The 19,447-nt window shown below is 55.3% G+C and overlaps 3 protein-coding genes across 10 annotated transcripts in view; 1 reads left to right on the plus strand and 2 right to left on the minus strand.

Annotated features, from left to right (window-relative positions):
- Window positions 1-2,600: 2,600 nt before the first annotated feature.
- Window positions 2,601-10,901, minus strand: Tepsin (TEPSIN adaptor related protein complex 4 accessory protein). 4 transcript variants are annotated; one of them, XM_050140382.1, is made up of 13 exons: window positions 10,763-10,901; window positions 9,215-9,287; window positions 8,771-8,862; window positions 8,593-8,686; window positions 7,883-7,950; window positions 7,585-7,660; window positions 7,424-7,495; window positions 6,439-6,630; window positions 5,969-6,143; window positions 5,380-5,493; window positions 5,210-5,288; window positions 4,869-5,003; window positions 2,601-4,060 (listed from the first exon to the last, which is right to left on the minus strand). In XM_050140382.1, the coding sequence occupies exons 1-13, from the start codon at window positions 10,808-10,810 to the stop codon at window positions 3,587-3,589; spliced, it is 1,692 nt and encodes a 563-aa protein (XP_049996339.1). In that variant the 5' UTR covers window positions 10,811-10,901; the 3' UTR covers window positions 2,601-3,586. The 4 variants fall into 4 exon arrangements, with proteins under 4 accessions (XP_049996339.1, XP_049996338.1, XP_049996341.1 ...); XM_050140381.1 differs by having other exon boundaries at window positions 5,960-6,143; XM_050140384.1 differs by lacking the exon at window positions 7,883-7,950 and having other exon boundaries at window positions 5,960-6,143.
- Window positions 10,902-11,028: 127 nt separating this feature from the next.
- Window positions 11,029-11,927, plus strand: Ndufaf8 (NADH:ubiquinone oxidoreductase complex assembly factor 8). The gene is made up of 3 exons (XM_050140385.1): window positions 11,029-11,176; window positions 11,261-11,371; window positions 11,737-11,927. Exons 1-3 carry the CDS (start codon window positions 11,093-11,095, stop codon window positions 11,749-11,751), a joined length of 210 nt encoding a protein of 69 aa, XP_049996342.1. The 5' UTR covers window positions 11,029-11,092; the 3' UTR covers window positions 11,752-11,927.
- A 3,892-nt stretch (window positions 11,928-15,819) lies between these two features.
- Slc38a10 (solute carrier family 38 member 10) overlaps window positions 15,820-19,447 on the minus strand; it is a 73,000-nt gene continuing 69,372 nt past the window's right edge. For 4 of the 5 annotated variants that reach the window (XM_050140195.1, XM_050140197.1, XM_050140198.1 and 1 more), the window contains 2 exons: window positions 17,715-17,888; window positions 15,820-17,314 (listed from right to left, as the gene is read on the minus strand). In XM_050140195.1, coding sequence (XP_049996152.1) covers window positions 16,272-17,314; window positions 17,715-17,888 — 1,217 coding nt within the window. In that variant the 3' untranslated portion in view covers window positions 15,820-16,271. Of the gene's footprint in view, window positions 17,315-17,714; window positions 17,892-19,447 lie in introns of all 5 variants that reach the window. The other variant, XM_050140196.1, reaches the window with a different exon arrangement.

Below are 19,447 nucleotides of genomic sequence, written 5' to 3' on the forward strand. Positions count from 1 at the left end.
TCAGACGTAGTCACTCTTCCTCCTCCGCGTGCAGCCCTGTGGGGTCTGTCTCACGCCCCACTTCCCGCACATAGTGTCTTCCTGTCACCCCACCGGGAAGCTCTGGGGCGCATGCTGTTGCCGCTCTCCCCAGTATTCCAGCCCGTGATGACGTTACCTTTCTTATCTCTAGAATGACCCAGGGTTTCATCCATGTTTGAGTAAATAAGATGGAAGGGGGTGAGGACACCGACCAACTTTTGTATAAAGATAGCTTTTCCCTTGTCTGCACAAATTCCTAGGACAGGAATCAGTGCTATTTGAGTTGTTTTCCAGACCCTGCATGGCCGGTGCCACGTGAGCTCCAGCTGGTGTGTGCCCCTCAGCTCTTGGAGGTTGGGATCTTGTTCTTTTAGTCCATTAACAGGCGAGCAGTTGTAAGTCACGTGGCTTAGCTGAGCTACCTGCTTAGATGGTGATGATCTATGTGTGCCCTTACCTGCCATGCTTCCAACACATTCCTGCATACGTCTGTCCAGATCTTCTATACACTGTAATCTGGGTGGTTTTCTAGTTTGAAGTTCCTATGTGTATACGCACTCACACCACAGGATCCACGTAGAGGTGTGGGGGTCAGTCTAGGTTCTCTGGGGCCACGGAATTCACAGAACAAATTAATCTTTCTTTCTCTCTCTCTCTCTCTCTCTCTCTCTCTCTCTCTCTCTCTCTCCACACACACACGCACACACACACACACACACGTAATTTATTGGAATAATTTACAGGCTGCTAGTCCAACAATGGCTGGCTGTGAATGGAAAGCCCAAGAATCTAGCAGTTGCTCAGTCCCACGAGGCTGGTGTCCCAGCTGCTCTTCTGTAGATGCTGGGATCCTGAAGAAGTGGACTCCAATCTGAGGGAATGGATGTGCCGGCAAGGCAAGCAGGCAGAGAGAGAAAGCTTTCTTCTATATCCTCTGTAAACGTCCAGCAGAAAGATGGCCCATATTAAAGGCCTGCGTCTTCCCTTTTCAAGATCAGGATCATGCCGAGTGGCAGGGTGGTGGTAGCATACGCCTTGAATCCCAGCACTCAGGAGGCAAAGGCAGGAAGATCTCTGTGAGTTCCGGACAGCCTGGTCACAGAGTGAGTTCCAGGACAGCCAGGTCTGTTATACAGAGAAACCCTATTAAGAAAAACAAACAACCAAAACAACAACAAAAGATCAGGATTAAAGTCCTCTGTCTTCCCACCTCAGAGGTCTGGACTAGAAGTGGACTCAACCACTTCAAACCAGCAGAAAATTTCCCACAGGTTCGGGAGAAAATCTCCACTATTCTGGATTGTACCTCATTCCAGAGAAGCTGACAACCAAGAACAGTCAGCATAGCTCAAAGTGACCCTCGTTTTCCTTTTCCACCACGCAGGTGCCAGGCTGTGCGCAGGGCAAGCTCCTTTACCAGCCTGGCATTGCAGTGACCCGTGTTCTTGACAAGTTTTCACGTTGGTCTGTGTCTGTGTGAGACATCTGACTGCCCTAGAACTCCCTCTGGAGAGCAGGTTGACTTCAGATCCACAGAGAGCAGTCTCTCTGCCTCCTGAGGGCTGGAACTAAAGGGGTGCACCACCACAGAGTGTGTCTGATACTTAGGCTAAGGCTCACTTTAAATCTGAGGGGTGGACCAAGGCGTTTTAAGACTTTTTTACACATTGACAGCTCCAGCCCCACTACTGGAAGGCACTACCTCATCGCTGAACTCCTGCAGCTGCAGATAGCCACCTGACTAGGAGTGTGACCCACCGAGCGGGCACCTAACACCCCAGGCTCCACCTCCAGAATGTGAATGCTGTTGTTGACCCTATTTGTGTAGATCTACCATCTTGTTGAAGACCGGTTGCTAGTCTTGGCGAGCATAGCTGTGGTAAACCAATCAGCCACAGGAGACCCTCACCGTATCCGTTACCGTATCTCACAGGAGGGGGGAGGACCGCAAGCACCTCCCCCAACCTGTCATCAGCAGTTACTTGGAAAAACACTCCAGCGGTTCCCACGAGCGTTCCTCTGCTCTTGCAACCCCGATTGGACCCCCCCCCCCGCCATTCACCAGCTGAACCTGCGTGAAAATGTTTCTGTATCCAGGGTTAACAGAAAGACCCCCAGAAAAAGCCACACTGTAGAAGTAACATTCTGGGGCTGGAGAGACAGCTTAGAGGTTAAGAAGACCTGGGTTCGGTTTCCAGCACCATGAAGGCTCACAACTGTCCATACCTCCGGTTCTAGTAGATCTGACTCGCTCACGTGAACACACCCACAGGAAAACACCAATGCCCATGAAGTGTTTCCTGTAAACTCTGGTGTCTGTTCACTACATAAACATGAAGCTAGGACTACAGCTCAGGGGAACAGCACTTGTGTCTGAGACTCCGGTGGGGTTTGGGACAACACCTCACGTTCAAAGCTCATCCTGAAGTGGGATACCCACAGCTTCCGTTCACGACATCCTGTAGCCCCTTGAGGGTGAGCACAAAGCAATACCCAACACTTAAGGAGAAAACATCCGTCTCACTCAGGAAAAGGAGTCCCTGAAGTGCGCCCCTTATTAGTAACCACCAGTCAGAGCGGGCAGTGTAAACATTGGTGTTTATTGGGAAAGTGCACGCCGCTGCCTCACAGCCACTTCTGAGATGGACAGGAAGGTTCACTGGACTCTCCCAGGGTCTGCAGAAAACTGCTACAAGCTGAGCATCCAGAGCAGGGTCCGACAGGGACCCGACACTGGACACACCGCAGGGCACTTGGCTAAGGAAGCTGAGAACCAGACCTTTGGATCACAGGCACAACCCCCCAGTACCCTACCCTGAAGGCTGTGGCTCCCAGCTGCTGTGACCTCCCTGCAGGAGGATCTGAGGTCAGAACAGAGTCGATGTTTCCAACCCTGACAAGTGCTCACTTCTGAGGGGCAGGCAGGCAGGGCCTGCCCAGGGCACCCAGGTCAGCACCTCAGCCCTGCTACCTGCCAGTTGCTACCATAGGAACTCAGGTCCACACAGCCATCGCCAGCACCTAGCAAAGGTGCAGTCCGGACAGGGACTGAGGTAGCCGGGGCGAGGGAGGGATTGGCCTCTGTGTTTAGCCTTCTGGAGTCAGAGCAGCATGGGGCGGAGGCGCCGTGGCCAACAGCCCTGGGGAAGCCCTGCCCTAGAGCTGTACCACATGAAGCAGATAACTTCTGAGGTGGCTCCAGCATGGCAGACCTCTTGCCAGGAGGAGGAGGGAGGCCAATCCCAGGGGCATGGCCAGAGTCAACTTCCCAAGAAGCCACGGGGATCTAGACATCCTCTGAGGCACCAGGTGACCCTCTTTCCCACAATCCCATCTTAGCTGGTCAGCACTGAGGGCCCATGTCTTTTTCAGTGACTCTTCTGACCACTGGATGGCCCCACGGGGCGTGGCTGGCTCAGAGACTGCTTTACCGCAGCTTCCAGGTGAAAGAGAAGGGCCAGAGGGGGCGAGAGGACCACTCCGTGGTGGACACGAGGCCATGAGGTCCTCTCAGTCCTCAATATGAGGACCAGGGAACTCTGAACGGCGGGGCCCAGAGAGTCAGTCACATGTTTAGAAACGAGAAAGCAGATGGCTCCGTGGTCGCCTTCTGTGGACCGGGCTGGAGATCCTGCGAGCCAGGGCAGGGCAGACGGGGGCAGGCCACCAGCTCCATCCCCTCAAACAAAGAGTTGGGGCTCCACAGGCACATACTGGAGCTTCCCTCTGGGGTGTCTGTGCTCTCCGGGTCCTGCTCACATCCTGGCCCCTGTTCACTAGAACATACTGATTGGGTTTCGACCTCCCTGGCATCCTCCAGAGTGGGAGGAAAGGTGTCTGGAGAAGGAGCGGGTATAGGGTTCCTGGGCTCGACTGTGGTGGAGCTAAGAGGCTGGAGGAAGACCTGGCTCCCAGGAGGAGGCACAGGGCTGGTCAGCAGATCCGCTGGGCCCACGAGGGTAGCTGCAGAGCTGGGCTGGGCACAGGGCCTTAGGGCAGGGAGCTGCTGTCTGCAAGAGGCTTCAAAGTGTCTCAGGATCTAGAGGTAAACAAGAAGGAGGGGGTTTCTGCTTAGTGCTGGGAACAGTGAGGCCGAGGCAGACACCCAGCCGTGTGCTGCTGGAACGGGACACATGAAACAGATCCCACTTAACAGACGCAAGGGCAGTCCCAGCCTCAGAGCCCTCCAGACATCACGGGAACTGAAGGTCCCGAGGAGACCTGACGTATCTGGTCACTCTGGACATGTGTTCCTGTGATGTCACCCCAGGTTTACTTGGTGGCGTGACCAAAAGGGAGCTAACAGGTGCTAACGGCATAGTCAACCTGGACTAAGTGGCTGGGACACTGCAGTTTAACAACGACAGAGAAGACAGTAGACCCCATCTAGGTGGCGTTGGCCTTTAATCCCAGCACTCAGGAGGCAGAGGCAGGGGCATCTCTGGGTGTTTGAGGCCAGCAAGATCTGCAAAGAGAGTTCCAGGACAGCCAGGGCTACACTGTGAGGCCCTGTCTAGAAAGGTAAAACAACAGAAGCGGCTAGGGATGCAACCAAGTAGCCAGGAAGGGCATGAGGGAGACTCCCAGGGACATGGCCGAGACCCTGGTTTCTGACAGATGGAGAGCTGCAGCCAAGGGAGACTTTCTGGAGAAGGTGGACCGTGTCCGACAAGCGGGGGAAGAGCCTAAGGCACCCACAGTGCCAGAGCCCAGGGTAGGCGGGCACCACACACTGAGCACGGCTGTAGGAACACGCCCACCAAACACTGATCGCGGCCAGCTAGGGACCACTGCCAGGGCAGTGGGTGCTGAGAGAGACTCTGCTGTTCCCAGGGCCCACTGCCCACCTTGGTAGCTTTGTTGGTCACAGGTCCAGGGCTGCCTGCACCAAGTTCCTGCAGCTGTTGTCGGCAGAGGAGAAGGACTTGCTCCTGAGGCAGGAGGTCAGCTCCCCCAAAGGAGGCAATGGCGCACAGCGTCCTCTGTGGGTAGGAAGCGGGGTGGGGGTGGGGCCGAGTCAACTCTCCATGGCTCCACACACAGGAGGATGCCTGGGGCCCAGCATCCCCACCATTCTCCCCACCATCGTCTACAGCATCCTCCACAGCATCCCCACCATCCTCCCCACCATCCTCCCCACCATCCCCACCATCCTTCACATCCCCTGCTCCCTCAGACTGGTCCTCACCATCCGCTCGCACTCACTGGTCCCGACCAGCTGGCGGAGGAGCAGCTCCAGCACAGCCTCACAGTTGAGCAGCCCACACCTGCACAGGGAGGGGACACAGAGGAGGGATGGGGACAGTCATAGCCGGCTCTCCCCACCCCTCAGGGGCCAGGCGCAGGCGGGCAGCTCACTCTTTGATGAAGTGCTGGGTCTCCTCACGGCTCAGGAAGACACGCGATCCTTGTGTCACGGCTCTCACTAGGCTTAGCTCTTGCTGGCAGTCATTTAGGGCCATGGCCTCAGCCCTGGACAGAGCAAAATGACATGGCCAAGTCAGGACATCAAGGTCTCAGGTAGACGGGTGGGACAACAGCCCCTAAGCTCCCACACTGGGGGTCAAGGAACCTGCTGGCAGTCCCTCTGGGAGAGGCGGTGGGTGGTTTGAAAGAAAATAGCCCCCAAAGGAAGTGGAAACATTAGGAGGTGTGGCCTTGTCGCAGGAAATGTGTCAGTGTGGCTTTGAGTTCTCATATGCTCAAGATACTGCCCAGTGTTTCAGACCACTTCCTGTTGCCTGCAAGATGGAGGACCCTCAGCTCCTTCTCCAGCACCACGTCTGCCTGCATGCTGTCATGTCCCACCACGATGACACAGACTGAAACTCTGAACTGTAAGTGAGCGACCCCAATTAGTTTTCCTTATAAGAGTCGCCACGGTCACAGTGTCTCTTCACAGCCATAGAAACCCTAGTTGAGACAGGTGGCCACGTACCCCACACACCTTTCGGTCAGGTCGCTTGGCTCGCGGCTGGCCCCAGAGTGGCTGTCGCTGCCAGACCGACTGCCTGAGTCCGAGGCCCTGCTCGGGTTGCTGGTGTAAGAGGAATTCTGGGAACTGGGACCACTGTCCAGTTCGTCCCAGCCTCCTCCAGCCTGCCCAGGCTGGTGTCTCACAGCTGAAAGACAGAATGGTAGACAAGACCCCAGGGTTTTCCACAGGCCTCATGCCGCCTCCTTCAGACTCTGGCCTAGGAGACAAGGGGCTGTGTCCTGAGCTTACAGGGCAACTCCAGAAACTCCAGGCACACAACATGGGTGGGTGCTTCCTGCTGGGTAGGAAGCCTGGGGCTCCTGCAGTCAGGGCAGCGTTAACATTCATCTCCACATCTGTAAAGTGTCTCACTCCCTGCCCTCACACCTGACAAAAAGGAATGACCCAGATCCACAGAGAAGCAACCCTTGCCTCCATACCTTTGGCCCCAAGGATTAGATTCCCAGCGCTGGGATGTGTGTGGCCAGCTGAAGGTGTCACTGCAGGCTGGTAGGTGTCACCGTGTGGCAAGGGCCCCTGGGTGCTGGGATTCTCAGGCCCAGGGCGCACAGCGTTAGCCACTACCTCTGCAGCCCTCTGGATCGTGGAGAGGAAGCTTTCGCCCGCAGAGCCTGCGGACAGCAAGCTGGCATCAGCAGGAGAGGGTGCTCGCACCCTGGCCCACCTTCCCTACCTCCAGCCAGGCTCTCCAGGATGGGGCCAGGGCGACTGCCTGCTCGGATCCAGGGAGGGAAAGGCATGTGCTGCGGGTACCAGAGCTGCTACCATAGATCCTGGGCATCGTGGTCTGGACACTTAGTCTACAGCAGCCAAGGTGAAGGGTGTTCTAGGGGAGCTGCGGGAACTGAAAATGTCCCAGGCCCTTCACTCGAGTGTCGGGGGCCCATCCTCGCTTTTGAAGAAGGGACAAGTGAAAGCATCAGTCAGAGGCCCCGGAGATGCACAAAGGCCCATCTGTAACAGCTACAACACACAGCTGGACACAGCTGGACACGGCCTTGCATTCTGCCCCAAGGACAGCTGAGGTTACTTGCTCCATTACGTGCTACTCTATAGACCTTCGACAAATAAACTTCCAGTGTCTGATGGCACAGGTACCCACATACACAACACTGTTACAGCCTGCACAGGTGACCCTCTAGGTCCCTGTCACAGCCTGTACCCTTGCCCCTCAAGCAGCAGAAAAGGCCGACACAGCCAGCTGGACTTAAGTCTAGCTTCTCCCTGTCCATCAAGTAGAGCCGGCCAGCCTGCCTTGCCTTCCTCCCAGCCGGGCAGAGGAAGCACAGGGGAGCGCACTGGGAGGTGGGTCCACAGGTGGTGTATCTGGGAGAAGCTAATAAGATGCCAGTGAGGTCTGACCCCGGTCCCTTCACATCCCTATGCAGGAGCCCTGTGCCGTACCTGTCCGGCCCCATGCCTTTGTGTAGCCGAAGCCTTGGAGAGCACTGTTAGGTCTGGCCTGGGCACCCATGCCTAAAAGAGGACACTGGCATCAGTGTAGGCCTCCATGCAGACCAGCCCACCCCCAATGGTGGCTGGGGGTGGTCACCAGAGTGGCATACCTGCTGGAGGCAGGGCCTGGGGAGGCTGGGAGGGAAGTGGTGGCACAGCGTCTGAGAACAAGGTGCTGCCCAGGTCCTAAATGAAGAAGTGGCCGCTCAGAGTCCCAGCCGAGATTGCCCCTTGGCCCATCCCTACCAGCTCTGTCGCTTTAGACACCAGTCCTGAGCTGCCCTGCCAGGCACAGGGGCTGTGGCCTGGCGAGGAGCAGAGCCCGTTCTGTGCGGCAGGACCACAGCAGGCCCCTCACAGACATCCCTCCACTCTGTGTTCTGCGCTCTGGTCCTGTCCTGGGCTCACCTGGGCAGCTGCCCGCACCTTCTGGTACAAGCTGTTCCCATGGAGAGGGTCAGGGGGGCCCGAGAAAGCTGCAGGGCAAAAGTCAGACGGGACAGGCTGAGCCCGGGCACCGCTTACGCCCCACAGAGTCAAACCCAACCTTCCCAGACGGGGTGACACTGAGCCCCTCCTCGGGACCTTCAAACATGGCCTCTTGACCGTCCACAGCAGCAGCTCCACCATCTACCTCCACAATACTCTGTCTGCCAGAGACCACGCTGCAGCCCACACCCTGGAAGGAACTGCTTCCTTGGGTCCATTCCTTCCCACCTACCTGCAGCAGGAACCTTTCAGAGGTTTCTCAGGGCCTGGATGGTAGACCTGAGGTCTCTATCAGGGCCTTACAGGTAGGATCTATCCACTGACTCCTAGGCTGGTGTGGCCTGAGCTAAATTCCCTCTGCTAAAAAGCTTCCATCGTGGAAAATCGGATTTTCTTCCATCCCACCAAGCTTTCCCTTGCACATGGCACAGCCCCTGCCCATGGCAGTTCTACCTCATCCTTCCAGGGCTAGGAGCCACTCCCCAGAGACCCTCAGTGGGCCCCTCCAGCCCAGACACATTTCCATTTATAAGCCTGGACCAACAGCGACCCCAAGCCCCAAGCCCAGCACTGAGGCTTATGTCTCCCCACCCAGGGCTGCCTGCCTGGGCACCTGTGTCTTTGCATACCTGTGGCTTCCTGGATGAGAGCAGAGTTTCGTCTGAGGATGAGCAGGAATGAGGAAGAGCCATGACCACACAGGTAAAGCAAGATCTTCAGCACCTGGAGAGTGGACAGATTCCTGGGGCTGGCCTTGGCTGGGCAGTGGCTGAGCCCTGGTCTGCTGCCCACTACTCGGGGACTCACCTTGAGCTTCACGTGGCCAGAGCTACTGTCCAGGCGGTTCAGAAGGTACTCTAGCAGGCACTGGCTGCTGCCCAGGGACTCGTGGGAAATTTCTAAGAGTTATCTGGGTTAAGGAAGAAGCAGACAGACAGGAGACCCACCGGGCGAGACAAATCCTCCCTCCTGTGACCATGACCCTGTTTAGGTCACACGGCCTGAAGACCATTACCGCAGGCTTTGGTTTCCCCAACACCGGAACTTTTAGAGTGTCCTGGGCTCTACACCATTGGTACGTCAGCTTTTAGCACACCCTTGACACATATATCTGAATGCTGGGAAAAAGAACTTGGTGCTCCTGGGATAGCAGAAGAACCCACCCTTGTCCCGATAACACTTCCTGCTACGACAGGATGCCCATGTTTACTCTCCCCTGCCCCTGCCAACGTGAACAGTACAGAAGGATACTGGCAATCTCTTCAAACAGGTAGCCTGGACATGGGATGTCATCATCTGAGGTCCCCTTCAAGAGAATGGGGAGCTGAAGAGGAATGAGGATCGTGAGGAGCTGCCGCCTTACACAGGGTAGATCCCAGCCACCAAATGACACGGAAGCAAGTCTCAAGCTTACTGGCACTAAAAATGCCCAGGAGACTGCCTACGAGGGACCAGAATCACCCTAGTACAGCTTTAGCCAGGCTCTGGCAGGGATGAGTGACCCCAGGAAAGAGGGAAATCAATGCGGGCTCCCTAAGGTCAAGATGAAGTTTAGCCCCCAGCCTCTTACTTTCCTAAATGGAAGGATATTTTAAATACACCCATTTATCAACCAGCAGCAGCAAGAACCTCAGGGCTTTCCATGTACTGGACGGGTGCAGTACCAGACCCAACGAGTTAGAACTGCTCAGCCTGATGGGTTTCGTGGCTCCTCAAGAATGGCTAACTTAAATTCTACATAGTCATGCATCACCATGGCCATGTTAGCCTGCTGGCAAGTGTATAATGTTTATTAGGTTGAAATTTGTAAACACGTGTTTCTCATGACTCAGTATCTGGGCAAGAGGGTGGGGTTTGGGAATATTTCAGACAGTTGCTGCTAGGGTCCCACACAGCCTCACCAAGCTCTCTGTCCACAGGGATGGAGGAGGCGCTCTGCAGAGTTCAGTACATAAGAACCTGCCCCAGCCTCTACAAAAGAGGCCTGACTTCCTGCAGCATGGCTTCCTAAGAAGGGTCCCCGGGGCCACTCAGCACCCTCAAGCTCCAGTCAGGAAGCTTAGGGCAGTCAGCTTGTTTCATCAGCTGACCATAGGGCCCAGCCTTGACAAGCTAAACAGAGGCCTGAGTTTCGGTGGTTTACCCTGAGGCAATCAACACCTGGTTCCAACAAAAACCACAAACTGAGACTACCCAGGAACAGGCAGTCCAAGAGAATTCCTAACGTTCCAACCTGTTGTGGATAGGATCACCCACCAGCACACACCCACCGCTTTTCACCAGGACACCCCTAGACAAATGTCAGCCAATCAGGGGTCCTGAACCTTATAAACCCCTCAACCCCACCTCTGCTACTATAAAAACCCAGCTCTAACTGAGCTCGGGGCTCTCCGACCCCTACAATACGTTGGACACACGGAGAGACTGAGTTTGCAAACTTGTGTAAGAATAAAGGCCCTTTGCTTTTACACACAGGACTCGGGTCTCCTGGTTGGTTTTGGGGGACTCCGTGATCTGGGTATAACACTGACAACAGGCTCCGCCTTCCCCACCCTGTAGCTATGGCCTTTCAGATGACTCCTGTCCTCCTGAGATGTACGAGTTTCCAGGATCTTTCTCAGGAATGAAGCCTGGGAAGCCGAGCCGGCCCCGCCGGAGATCGCCCGCCGCCCTTGGCCTCCTAGTCCTCCTGGCAGAGCAGGCTAGCTCGTTCTCGGCAGCTGCTGGGCAGCCCGTCCCCGATAACCTAGCGAGATCTCCGGGCGCCAGGTGTCAGCAGCCCCTGCGAACTTCACTCACCCTCTGGAGGAAGCTCAAGCGGTCCCGGAGCGGCGGCGCCGCCGCCATGGTCCAAGGAACTCCCCCCAGCCTGCCCCGCTTCCGCCAGGCTTCGCTCCTCCAATCACCGCGCAGCTCTGGCTCCTCCAGCCAATCGGTCTCAGGAAGGGGGCCCATCCGAAGTCCCAGTTAGAGACGGACAAGCACTAACACCAATGACAGAAGAACAGGCCAGCGACTCTGACCAATCAGAAAACAATATGGGCGGAGGGGCCGGATGTTTGCCAATTCGACGCCGGAAGAGGCGGGAGCCAATATGGCGGCGTCCACAGGAGCCGGGGAGAACCGCTCATGTCCGCCAACGGAGCCGTTTGGGGGCGCGTGCGGAGCCGCCTCCGGGCCTTCCCGGAGCATCTGGCGGCCTGCGGGGCCGAGGTAAGCAGCGGGCCGAGCCGGTTAGCCGGAGGTGGGGAGGATGGCGGCCCTGGGGAGGCCGCACTACCGTCGGGTCTTCCTTAGGCTTCGGCGTACGGCAGGTGCGTGCAGGCCTCCACCGCCCCCGGAGGCCGCCTGAGGAAGGACCTGTGCGCGCGCGAGTTCGAGGCCCTGAGGAGCTGCTTCGCCGCCGCGGTAGGTGGGCGCGACCCGTTTGGCTTTCCCTTTCCGATGTTTGGTGGGTGCCGCCCCATAATGGGGACTTGGACTGCAGAAGTCTTAGGTCCTCATTCTAGGATAGGTTCCTAGAACGACACTAGTGCTGGCCGCCTCCCGGAGCGCCACGAGTGTTACCGAGGGCGGCTAATGCAGAAACAGCACCCAGTAGAACGTCCACTCAGTCACAGGGTCCAGGCTTTCATCTTTTAGGTGAGCTCAGGTGCCCCACGTACACACCAGCACCTCAGCTCTTTAAGGTGTTTGGAGACCGCTGTATTTGATGTGGGTGTGTCGGGCTTTTAAACCATAGCTAACTTGGACATTGACCCTTTCTCTTTCAGGCCAAGAAGACCTGATGGAGGCACCTGTGGGCACAGGCGCCTTATACTGATGACACACGGAGAGCTTTGGGGACTGAAAGAAGGTGTGGCCGGCGGCGGTCCTGGTGTTTGTTTCTTCTAGGCTTGAACCTTGGGCAGGGCAGGGTTGATTAAGATGTAACAGAAACAGCAATGAAGATTATTTAATTCGGCACAGTTTCAGGTTTTTATACGCAGAGCATGGTGTACGGAACTGGTTTCTCCCAAGAACAATGCATCCTCAGCACACCTGCCCCTCTCCTCCCAAAAAAAGCAGGTGGCAGGTCTGGACCATAGAACTCTACCAAAAGATCCCACTTAGAACTGTTCTCACCAAGGTCCAGAGAAATGGCTCAACAGTTAAATCAAAATTCATTGCTTTCTTAGAGGACCCAGGTTCAGTTGCCAGCACCCACATGGCAGCTCACAACCATCTCTTAACTCCAGTTCCAGGGCACCCAACACCCTCTTCTTGCCTCTGCAGGCACCAGGCACACCCATGGTACAGACATGAATGCAGGCAAAACATAAGATTAAATAAATCTTTAAAAAAAAATCCAACTGTTCTCATCAAAAGTATTTAGTCTCAGTCTAGCCCTGGCCTCACACCAGGCCCTGGGTCCAACTGCTTATGGGCAAAACACCGAAGATGCCTCAGCAACCGCACAAGGGGAGTGAGCCCAGTGTGACAAGTGCCATGCAGAGGCTTTTCTGGACAAAAAACAAGGAGGTTCTGCTTCGGACTTGCAGTGCGGGAACAGCCATCCCTGCAGGCTGTCCCGGGTGATGGCTCCTGGCTTTCCTTCTTCCCCTCTTCATATGGTAAGTTTAAAAATTCAAAGTGTAAGCACACCTTTAATCCCAGCACCTGGGAGGCAGAGGCAGGCGGATCTCTGAGTTCGAGGCCAGCCTGGTCTACAGAGGGAGTTCCAGGACAGGCTCCAAAGCTACAGAGAAACCCTGTAAACAAAACAACAACAAAGGTTGTTGGAGAGATGGCTCAGTGGTTAAGAGCACTGACTGTTCTTCCAGAGGACCCAGGTTCAATTCCCAGCACCCACATGGCAGCTCACAACTGTCTACGATCTAGTTGCAGGGGATTTGACACCTTCATACCAATGCACATAAAAATAATGTTAAATATACCATAAAACAACAAAAAAGCAGAACGCAGCAAGGGATTCCGCGTGCATGAGTGCCACCTGCTGGGAAGCATGGGAAGTGCTCGCTCCCACTTCTAGGAGTGGAGGTCGCGCTGCAGTCCTTGAACCAGTTTGCACCTGTCTCAGAGCCTGGGTTCTGGGAAGAGGGCCAGAGACCAGCCTGCCCTACACTTTACGCCAAAATCGGCCTCCCTGCGGCATCCAACTGCTACTCTGGAACTGGCCTGGCTTAGCAGGCTGAGAAAAGCCAGATTTTCTAGTTTGAAATGTATTTAACGTTTATGGGTGTTTTAGATGTGTGTGGGGGAGTAGGGCACAAACAAGATGTTGGATTCCCTGGAACTGGAGTTAGAGGTAGTTATGAGCCACCACATGGATGATGGAAATCGAACCTGGGTCTTCTCTAAGAGAAGCCATCTCTTCAGCCTCTAGGAAACTGTGTGATAGATACTCTTGAGTCCACCTCCAGACACGACTTCTTGGCTGTTGCAGAGAGCCAGGTCAATTAGTTTCTGTCTCAATGAACAGTAGTGTCTGTTCTCAAGGGACTTGATGGTGTGACTGGACGGTTGCCCAGGGATACCAGGTTGCCCTCCATAGAAGCACCACCTTCCCAGCCTGTCACAGCATCCTGAAGTCCTCATGACAGCTCAGAGTACAGCTCCTTCCATCTTCCTCAAGTCTTCCAACTCTGAGCCCCACTGAGCTCAGGTCCCCCAAGCTTGTCTGGCAAACTGTTCTCTCCTGCTGTCTCTTCATCCTCCCCTCTGAAGTGGCAGGCAGACATCCACTGCCGTTCCCGGCCCAGCACAGCCCAGGCCCACAAACTCCGCAGCCTGGCCTCCACTCCATCATCATTTGAATATTAGATTCCTGCACACACCCAAACCCAATTCCCATGGACTAGTCCCCAGCTAGTGGTTCTATTTTGGGAGGTTCTAGAAACTTCAGGAAGTAGGTCACTGCAGAGGCATGCTCTTGAAGGTTGTGCATGATCCCCAGTTCCTGTCCACTGGGCTGTGAGTAGAACCTTGAACTAGGGGTTTACAAAGAATGCAATGCATTCCTCACAGCCTGGAAGCCCGGAGGCTAAAGGTCGGTACTGTGAGGCTCTCCTGCTGAATGTTCAGGGGACCTGAGAACACAGCACAAAAGATGCCGCAGTAAGGGTGTACCTTTGTATCCTAAGCTCTTAAAGCCTCCTGGTACACTTACTTGGAAGCCCCGAGCTTTAGAGGGGCCACACTTAACCACAGCAGATGTCTTGGCCTCAGATGAGATCTCTTGTTCCTTTTTGTTGTTTTTCTGGAACTCACTCTGTAGACCAGGGTGGCCTTGAACTCAGAGATCCTCCTGGAGTGCTAGGATTAAAGGTGTGCACAGCCACGTCTGTTGCTGAGAACTTGAGCTCCTCTATGTTCCTGTCCTGCTGTTGCCCCAGGAACAGAAGCATCCCTGGCTGTAGCACGGCAACCAAGAGTACCTGTTCTACAGCAGAACCATCACAGGCAGGCACCACATAGCAGTAGCCTACACTAGGTGACCCAACACCTAAAGACTGCACTGGCAGGTGGCTCCCTGGTGCCCCAGCCTTACAGGACCCAGATGGAGGTGCAGTCTCCTTCAGCCCTTCTGCAGTTCAGCAGTAAGCCCCCACCCGCCGGTCTGTGCCTTCTGGAGGAAGTATTCTCATCTGAAGGCTGTTGGACAAGGACTAGGGGGGCAGCTAGGAGGCAGAGCTAGGGTAGGGGCAGCGCCACCTGCTCTACAGCAGACGCAGACCAGGAAGAACCCATGTCAAGGGGATAGTCAAAAAAATCAAGCTGTGTGAAACCCCAGTCCCAGCAAGGGGACGAGAGTTACAACAGTCCAAGAGGATGACAAGATGACATCTAACCATCCAATAATCGCTCATCTGGAAGCGTGTTTAGTCAGAAAGGCTGCGAGGAAGCCTGAGACCTGCCTTCCATTGGCGGGTCCCTCTGTGAGCCACACTTGGTCCGCCCAGTGCAGTTGCAGCGGGCCCCTGGAAGCTTCCACTGCTGCCATCTGCTGGTTTTCAAGCTGTCCAGTGACATCTTGAGAGATAAGTGTCTGAATGGCACTGTTCTCACAGAGGGTCCAGGTTTGATTCCCAGCAGCTCAAAGCGTTCGTAGCTCCTGCTCCAGACCTCCAAGGGCACCGCATGTATCTGATGCAGATATGGGTGAACAAAACACTCATATACATAAAAAAATCTAAATTAAAAAAATAATAAAATACATCCCAAGAGATGCATGCAGAGAGAGCACACAGTGGGGTGTGGCCTGGCTCACCTATGACCCCACTGAGACTCCAGGGCCCTCCAAGCCCTTCATGGGGACAAACCAGATTCTTGTCCCTCAATCTCTTACTGGGCAAGGGGTTGACAAAACAAAACATTGTCTCTGCTCAAAGACAACACCATCATGTGTTCCGCCCCGACAGCTCTACCCTGAGTCTGAGGCCATGCGGCATCCCAAGGTTTGTCCTGGTGGTGAGTGAGCCACTGTTCAACCCCCTTGTCCTGGTGGTGAGTGAGCCACTGTTCAACCCCCTTGTCCTGGTGGTGAGTGAGCCACTGTTCAACCCCCTTGTCCTGGTGGTGAGTGAGCCACTGTTCAACCCCCTTGTCCTGGTGGTGAGTGAGCCACTGTTCAACCCCCTTGTCCTGGTGGTGAGTGAGCCACTGTTGAACCTCCTCCTGTCCTGGTGGTGAGTGAGCCACTGTTGAACCTCCTCCCTACAGCAGGGATCAGCATGACAGAAGACTGAGCTGCCTGTGGGATCCCCAGCTGTGCTCACCCATCTTGAGTTGAGGGGACCCCATGACCTCAAGGCCCTGTTTGGTGCCATCCAGGATCCTTTAGGTAAACCAACTGATTCCCTAGATGTTAGTGGTGTTTTATTTTTTGTTTCATAATCAATTTCAAAGAATGCGGATGACAGGAAACCAGGAGGGCCATGTTCCTCCTCCCAACCCAAATCATACCCAATCCTGGGCCTCCCCGTGGGGAGACAGAGTCGCCTACGGCAGGTTTCCCACACCAAGGAGAATATGGGACATCAAGTCAAGAGTGGCTGTGACAGGCTGTGCCTGCCCGCCCTGCTATCAGGGCTGCTGCTGGTGAATCGGGACAGGCAGGCACTGCCACTGTGCAGCTGCGGGGCTGACCCTCGATGCTGCCCTTCCAAGACCGACCTGGGCAAGTGAGTGCCCTGACAGAGCCTTGAAGCAAGTGTTCCACAGAGTAGTAAGATGTCTGGGCACATAAGAAGGTGGCCTCCAATCGGGTGTGGCTGGATAGCACCAGCTACTGTCCGATGCCTGGTTCTCAGGCTTCTTCCAGCTCTCCAGGCAATTGTTTGATTTGCCGGCTGTGTACCACCTGTAAGGCAGCCCCTGCAGCCTGCCGGAGCTGGGAGTCCAGGGCGCTGCGGAGGTCGTTCACCTGTACGTTGGGCAGGGAGTTAAAGCTAATGAGGACTCCATCCTTCGGAGCCAGCTCCTGCTCTGGGTGAGAGGAAAGATCCCGCCGTCTCCTCCGCAGGTCAGAGCCAGCCTGCACTTTCAGGTCTCGGTTGGGTTTGACATTCTCTGGCTTCTGACCCTCCGGCACAGCTATATCTGGCCTCTTCTTTGTCTCCAGGATGGTGGCACCCCCCTTTCCTCCTTGCTGACCCTCAGCAGGTATGTGAACCCCTCGGGGAACCTCATTTCTTACCTCTGGGTGAGAATCCTGACCTTTGTTAGGGATGGCCTGGGGTTCTTGCTGAAACCTGGCCTGGGGCTGAGAGCCTCTGTCTGCTGGCTTAGCTGAAACCATGGTGGGTCCTGATTGCTTGGACTTTGTGCGAGAGTCCTCAGCCTCTGCCCCTGCCAAGGGCTGCCCAGCCTCTTTGGGAGTATCGGCACCAGCGGCTAGCGCTTCCTTTACAGTTTCCTTCCTTCCTTGGGAACCTGCACCAAAGGCATCTTGGTGCTGTCTGGCGACTTCCTCTGCAAGCTGCTTCTCTGGACTCTTGGGGGCCCCAGCAGAGTCTTGCTTGGGCACTGGTTCCAAGTCCCCAGGGACCAGCTCCCTCACAGCTCCAGCCACCTTGAGCGCAGCATCCTTCTGGTCTTCTCTCAGCTTAGTCTGGGTCCCCTGGGGCTCTCTGTCAGGGCCACCAGGAGAAAGGTCAGCTAGGTCTCTGCCCGGGGCTGCCTTAGCTTCCCCCAGGGGTTGCTGGCCCATCTCTTGCGGGGGAGCAGGGCGACCCCTAGGCTGCAAAGGCTGTGGAGGACCACCTTCCACTGTCTCATCAGCACGCTCGTCCCCGGCTTCCTCCTCCTGTCCTCTGAGCGCTGCCACCCCAGGCTCTGGCTGCATGTCAGCTGCAAATGAAATGAAGGTGAGGGTCAGTTTGGCCAGAGAGAGGAACACGAGCTGCTGGTTCACTGACCAAAAAGAAACTTTCAAGCAGCTAAGAATCACCAAGAGCTGGAGAGACGGCTCAGTAGCGAAGAATGCTCGCTGTTACTGCTGAAGACCAGAGCTGCATTCCAGCAGCTACTCAGGCAGCGCACAACTGCCTGTAACTCCACCTCGAGGTGATCTGACATCCTCTTCCAGCCTACACACATCCATAATAAAATATGCAAATAAATCTAAAACTAAATAAGTAAATGAATGGATGAATGGATAAATAAAAAGGATCACTCATCAAAACCAAAATCCTCCTCCCACACTTCTGGCCACCCAGCCTGAGGTCCAGCCCCCCAGGGTTCTACCTACCAGGCTTAGCCTTGTCCTCCTCATCCTCCTGTCGCTGCTGGCGGATCTCCTTGTGCTGCTCCTCGATCACAGCCAGCAGCTTCTCCTGCTGGTCCAGGAGGCGCTTCTGCTGCACCTGCTGCTCTTTGATCACCTGCAGCAGCACGGCGTGGTCCAGCATCTCGGCCCTGCCAGCTTCTGGTGGGGACACACACAGTCAGATTCACTCTCGGTACCGTTGCCAGAACCCGTGGGACTGATGGCCCCACCACGCCCATCTCTCTGCATCACCTCAGTCCCACTGGCACCGCAGTGAGAAGCCCTAGCCAGGTGGGCCTCCAGGACAGCCTCCTGGCCAGCAACAGGGCTGCCTGCTTTTACCCTCACCCTCAGATGCAGGGGCGGATCCAAGCTCCCCGCCTGGCTGGCTGACAAAACTGAAGAGGGAAAGGACTAGGAAGTTACAGGTTCCCTGATGTGGGAGTGTCATATATCAATCTGTTGATCTCATTGGTTAAGTAATAAACACACTGCTTGGCCTCATAGCTTAGAACATAGGTGGGCGGAGTAAACAGAATAGGACGCTGGGAGGAAGAGGAAGTGAGCTCAGACCCGACAGCTCTGCTCTCTGGAGCAGAGACGCCATGCTCAGCTCTCCCGGGTAGATGCGATAGCTCTGCACTCTGAGGCAGACACATGAAGCTCAGACCCAGGATGGACGTATGGACGTAGGCTAGAATCTTCCCGGTAAGCGCACCTTGGGGTGCTTACACACATTATTAGAAATGGGCTAAATTAATATGTGAGAATTAGCCTAGAAGAGGCTAGATAGAAATGGGCCAAGCAGTCTTTAAATGAATATAGTTTGTGTGTTATTTCGGGGCATAAGCTAGCAGGCGGCCGGGGTGCTGGGGACGCAGGCCCGCTGCTCCTATTTCAACAGTTCCCTGAGCTGGCCAGTCTCCTCCTGCCTCACACAGCTGTTCTAGGACTAGCACAAGAGAAAAGAAAATCTAAAAACTATTTAAAAAGTTTTAATATTTTAAGATTTCTTTCAAGATGAGAATCTTAAAAACAAAGAAGTCTTCAGATGGTGCCTGAGAACCTGCCACTGTGGCCCAGACATCGGGGAGGGGTTCCTCGGGAAGGAGGGGAAGGCCATCTTATTAAGGGGGGGTGAGCTGGGGGGGTCTTCCTAGACACATTTGCTGTGTCCCACCCATGCGACACTGGTGGTGTGGCCCAGTCTCATCCCTGCTTTTGGAGGCCTCCCACAGTGCGGCAGAGCTGGCTGGTCTTTCCCTACAGCACTTCCACACTGGCCAGTTCTCCACAGCAGGCAGCTAGGGCAGGTCAGCTCCACAAGTCACACATTTTAAACCAGACATCATGGGAAGACACTGGGTGAAGGAGCAGGTGTCAGAGCCTAGGGACATCTTGTGCAGAGGTGGGTTGTGCAGAGGTGGGTTGGAGCCCGCCTGTAATCCTAGACAGGAGCACAGGCAAGCAGATCTCTGCGAGTCTGAGGCCGGCCAGGGCTACATAGCTCTCAGGTGCAGGGCACACACAAGCTAACTCTCTGAAGCAGGTCATGGTTAGTGTCCTTCCAGGGGCAGTGATAAACTCCCATGAACACCCTAGGTCTCCTCAAACCCCTCAGTTTTGGAAAGAAAGACAAGTTGGAGGCCAGGCAGTGGTGGCATAGGCCTTTGATCCCAGCACTCGGGAGGCAGAGGCAAGTGGATCTCTGTGAG

This window comes from Alexandromys fortis, unplaced genomic scaffold (genome assembly GCF_014885135.2).
Source record: "Alexandromys fortis isolate MF-2015 unplaced genomic scaffold, M_Fortis_MF-2015_v1.1 scaffold_39, whole genome shotgun sequence".
In the NCBI taxonomy this organism is placed as follows: domain Eukaryota; kingdom Metazoa; phylum Chordata; class Mammalia; order Rodentia; family Cricetidae; genus Alexandromys; species Alexandromys fortis.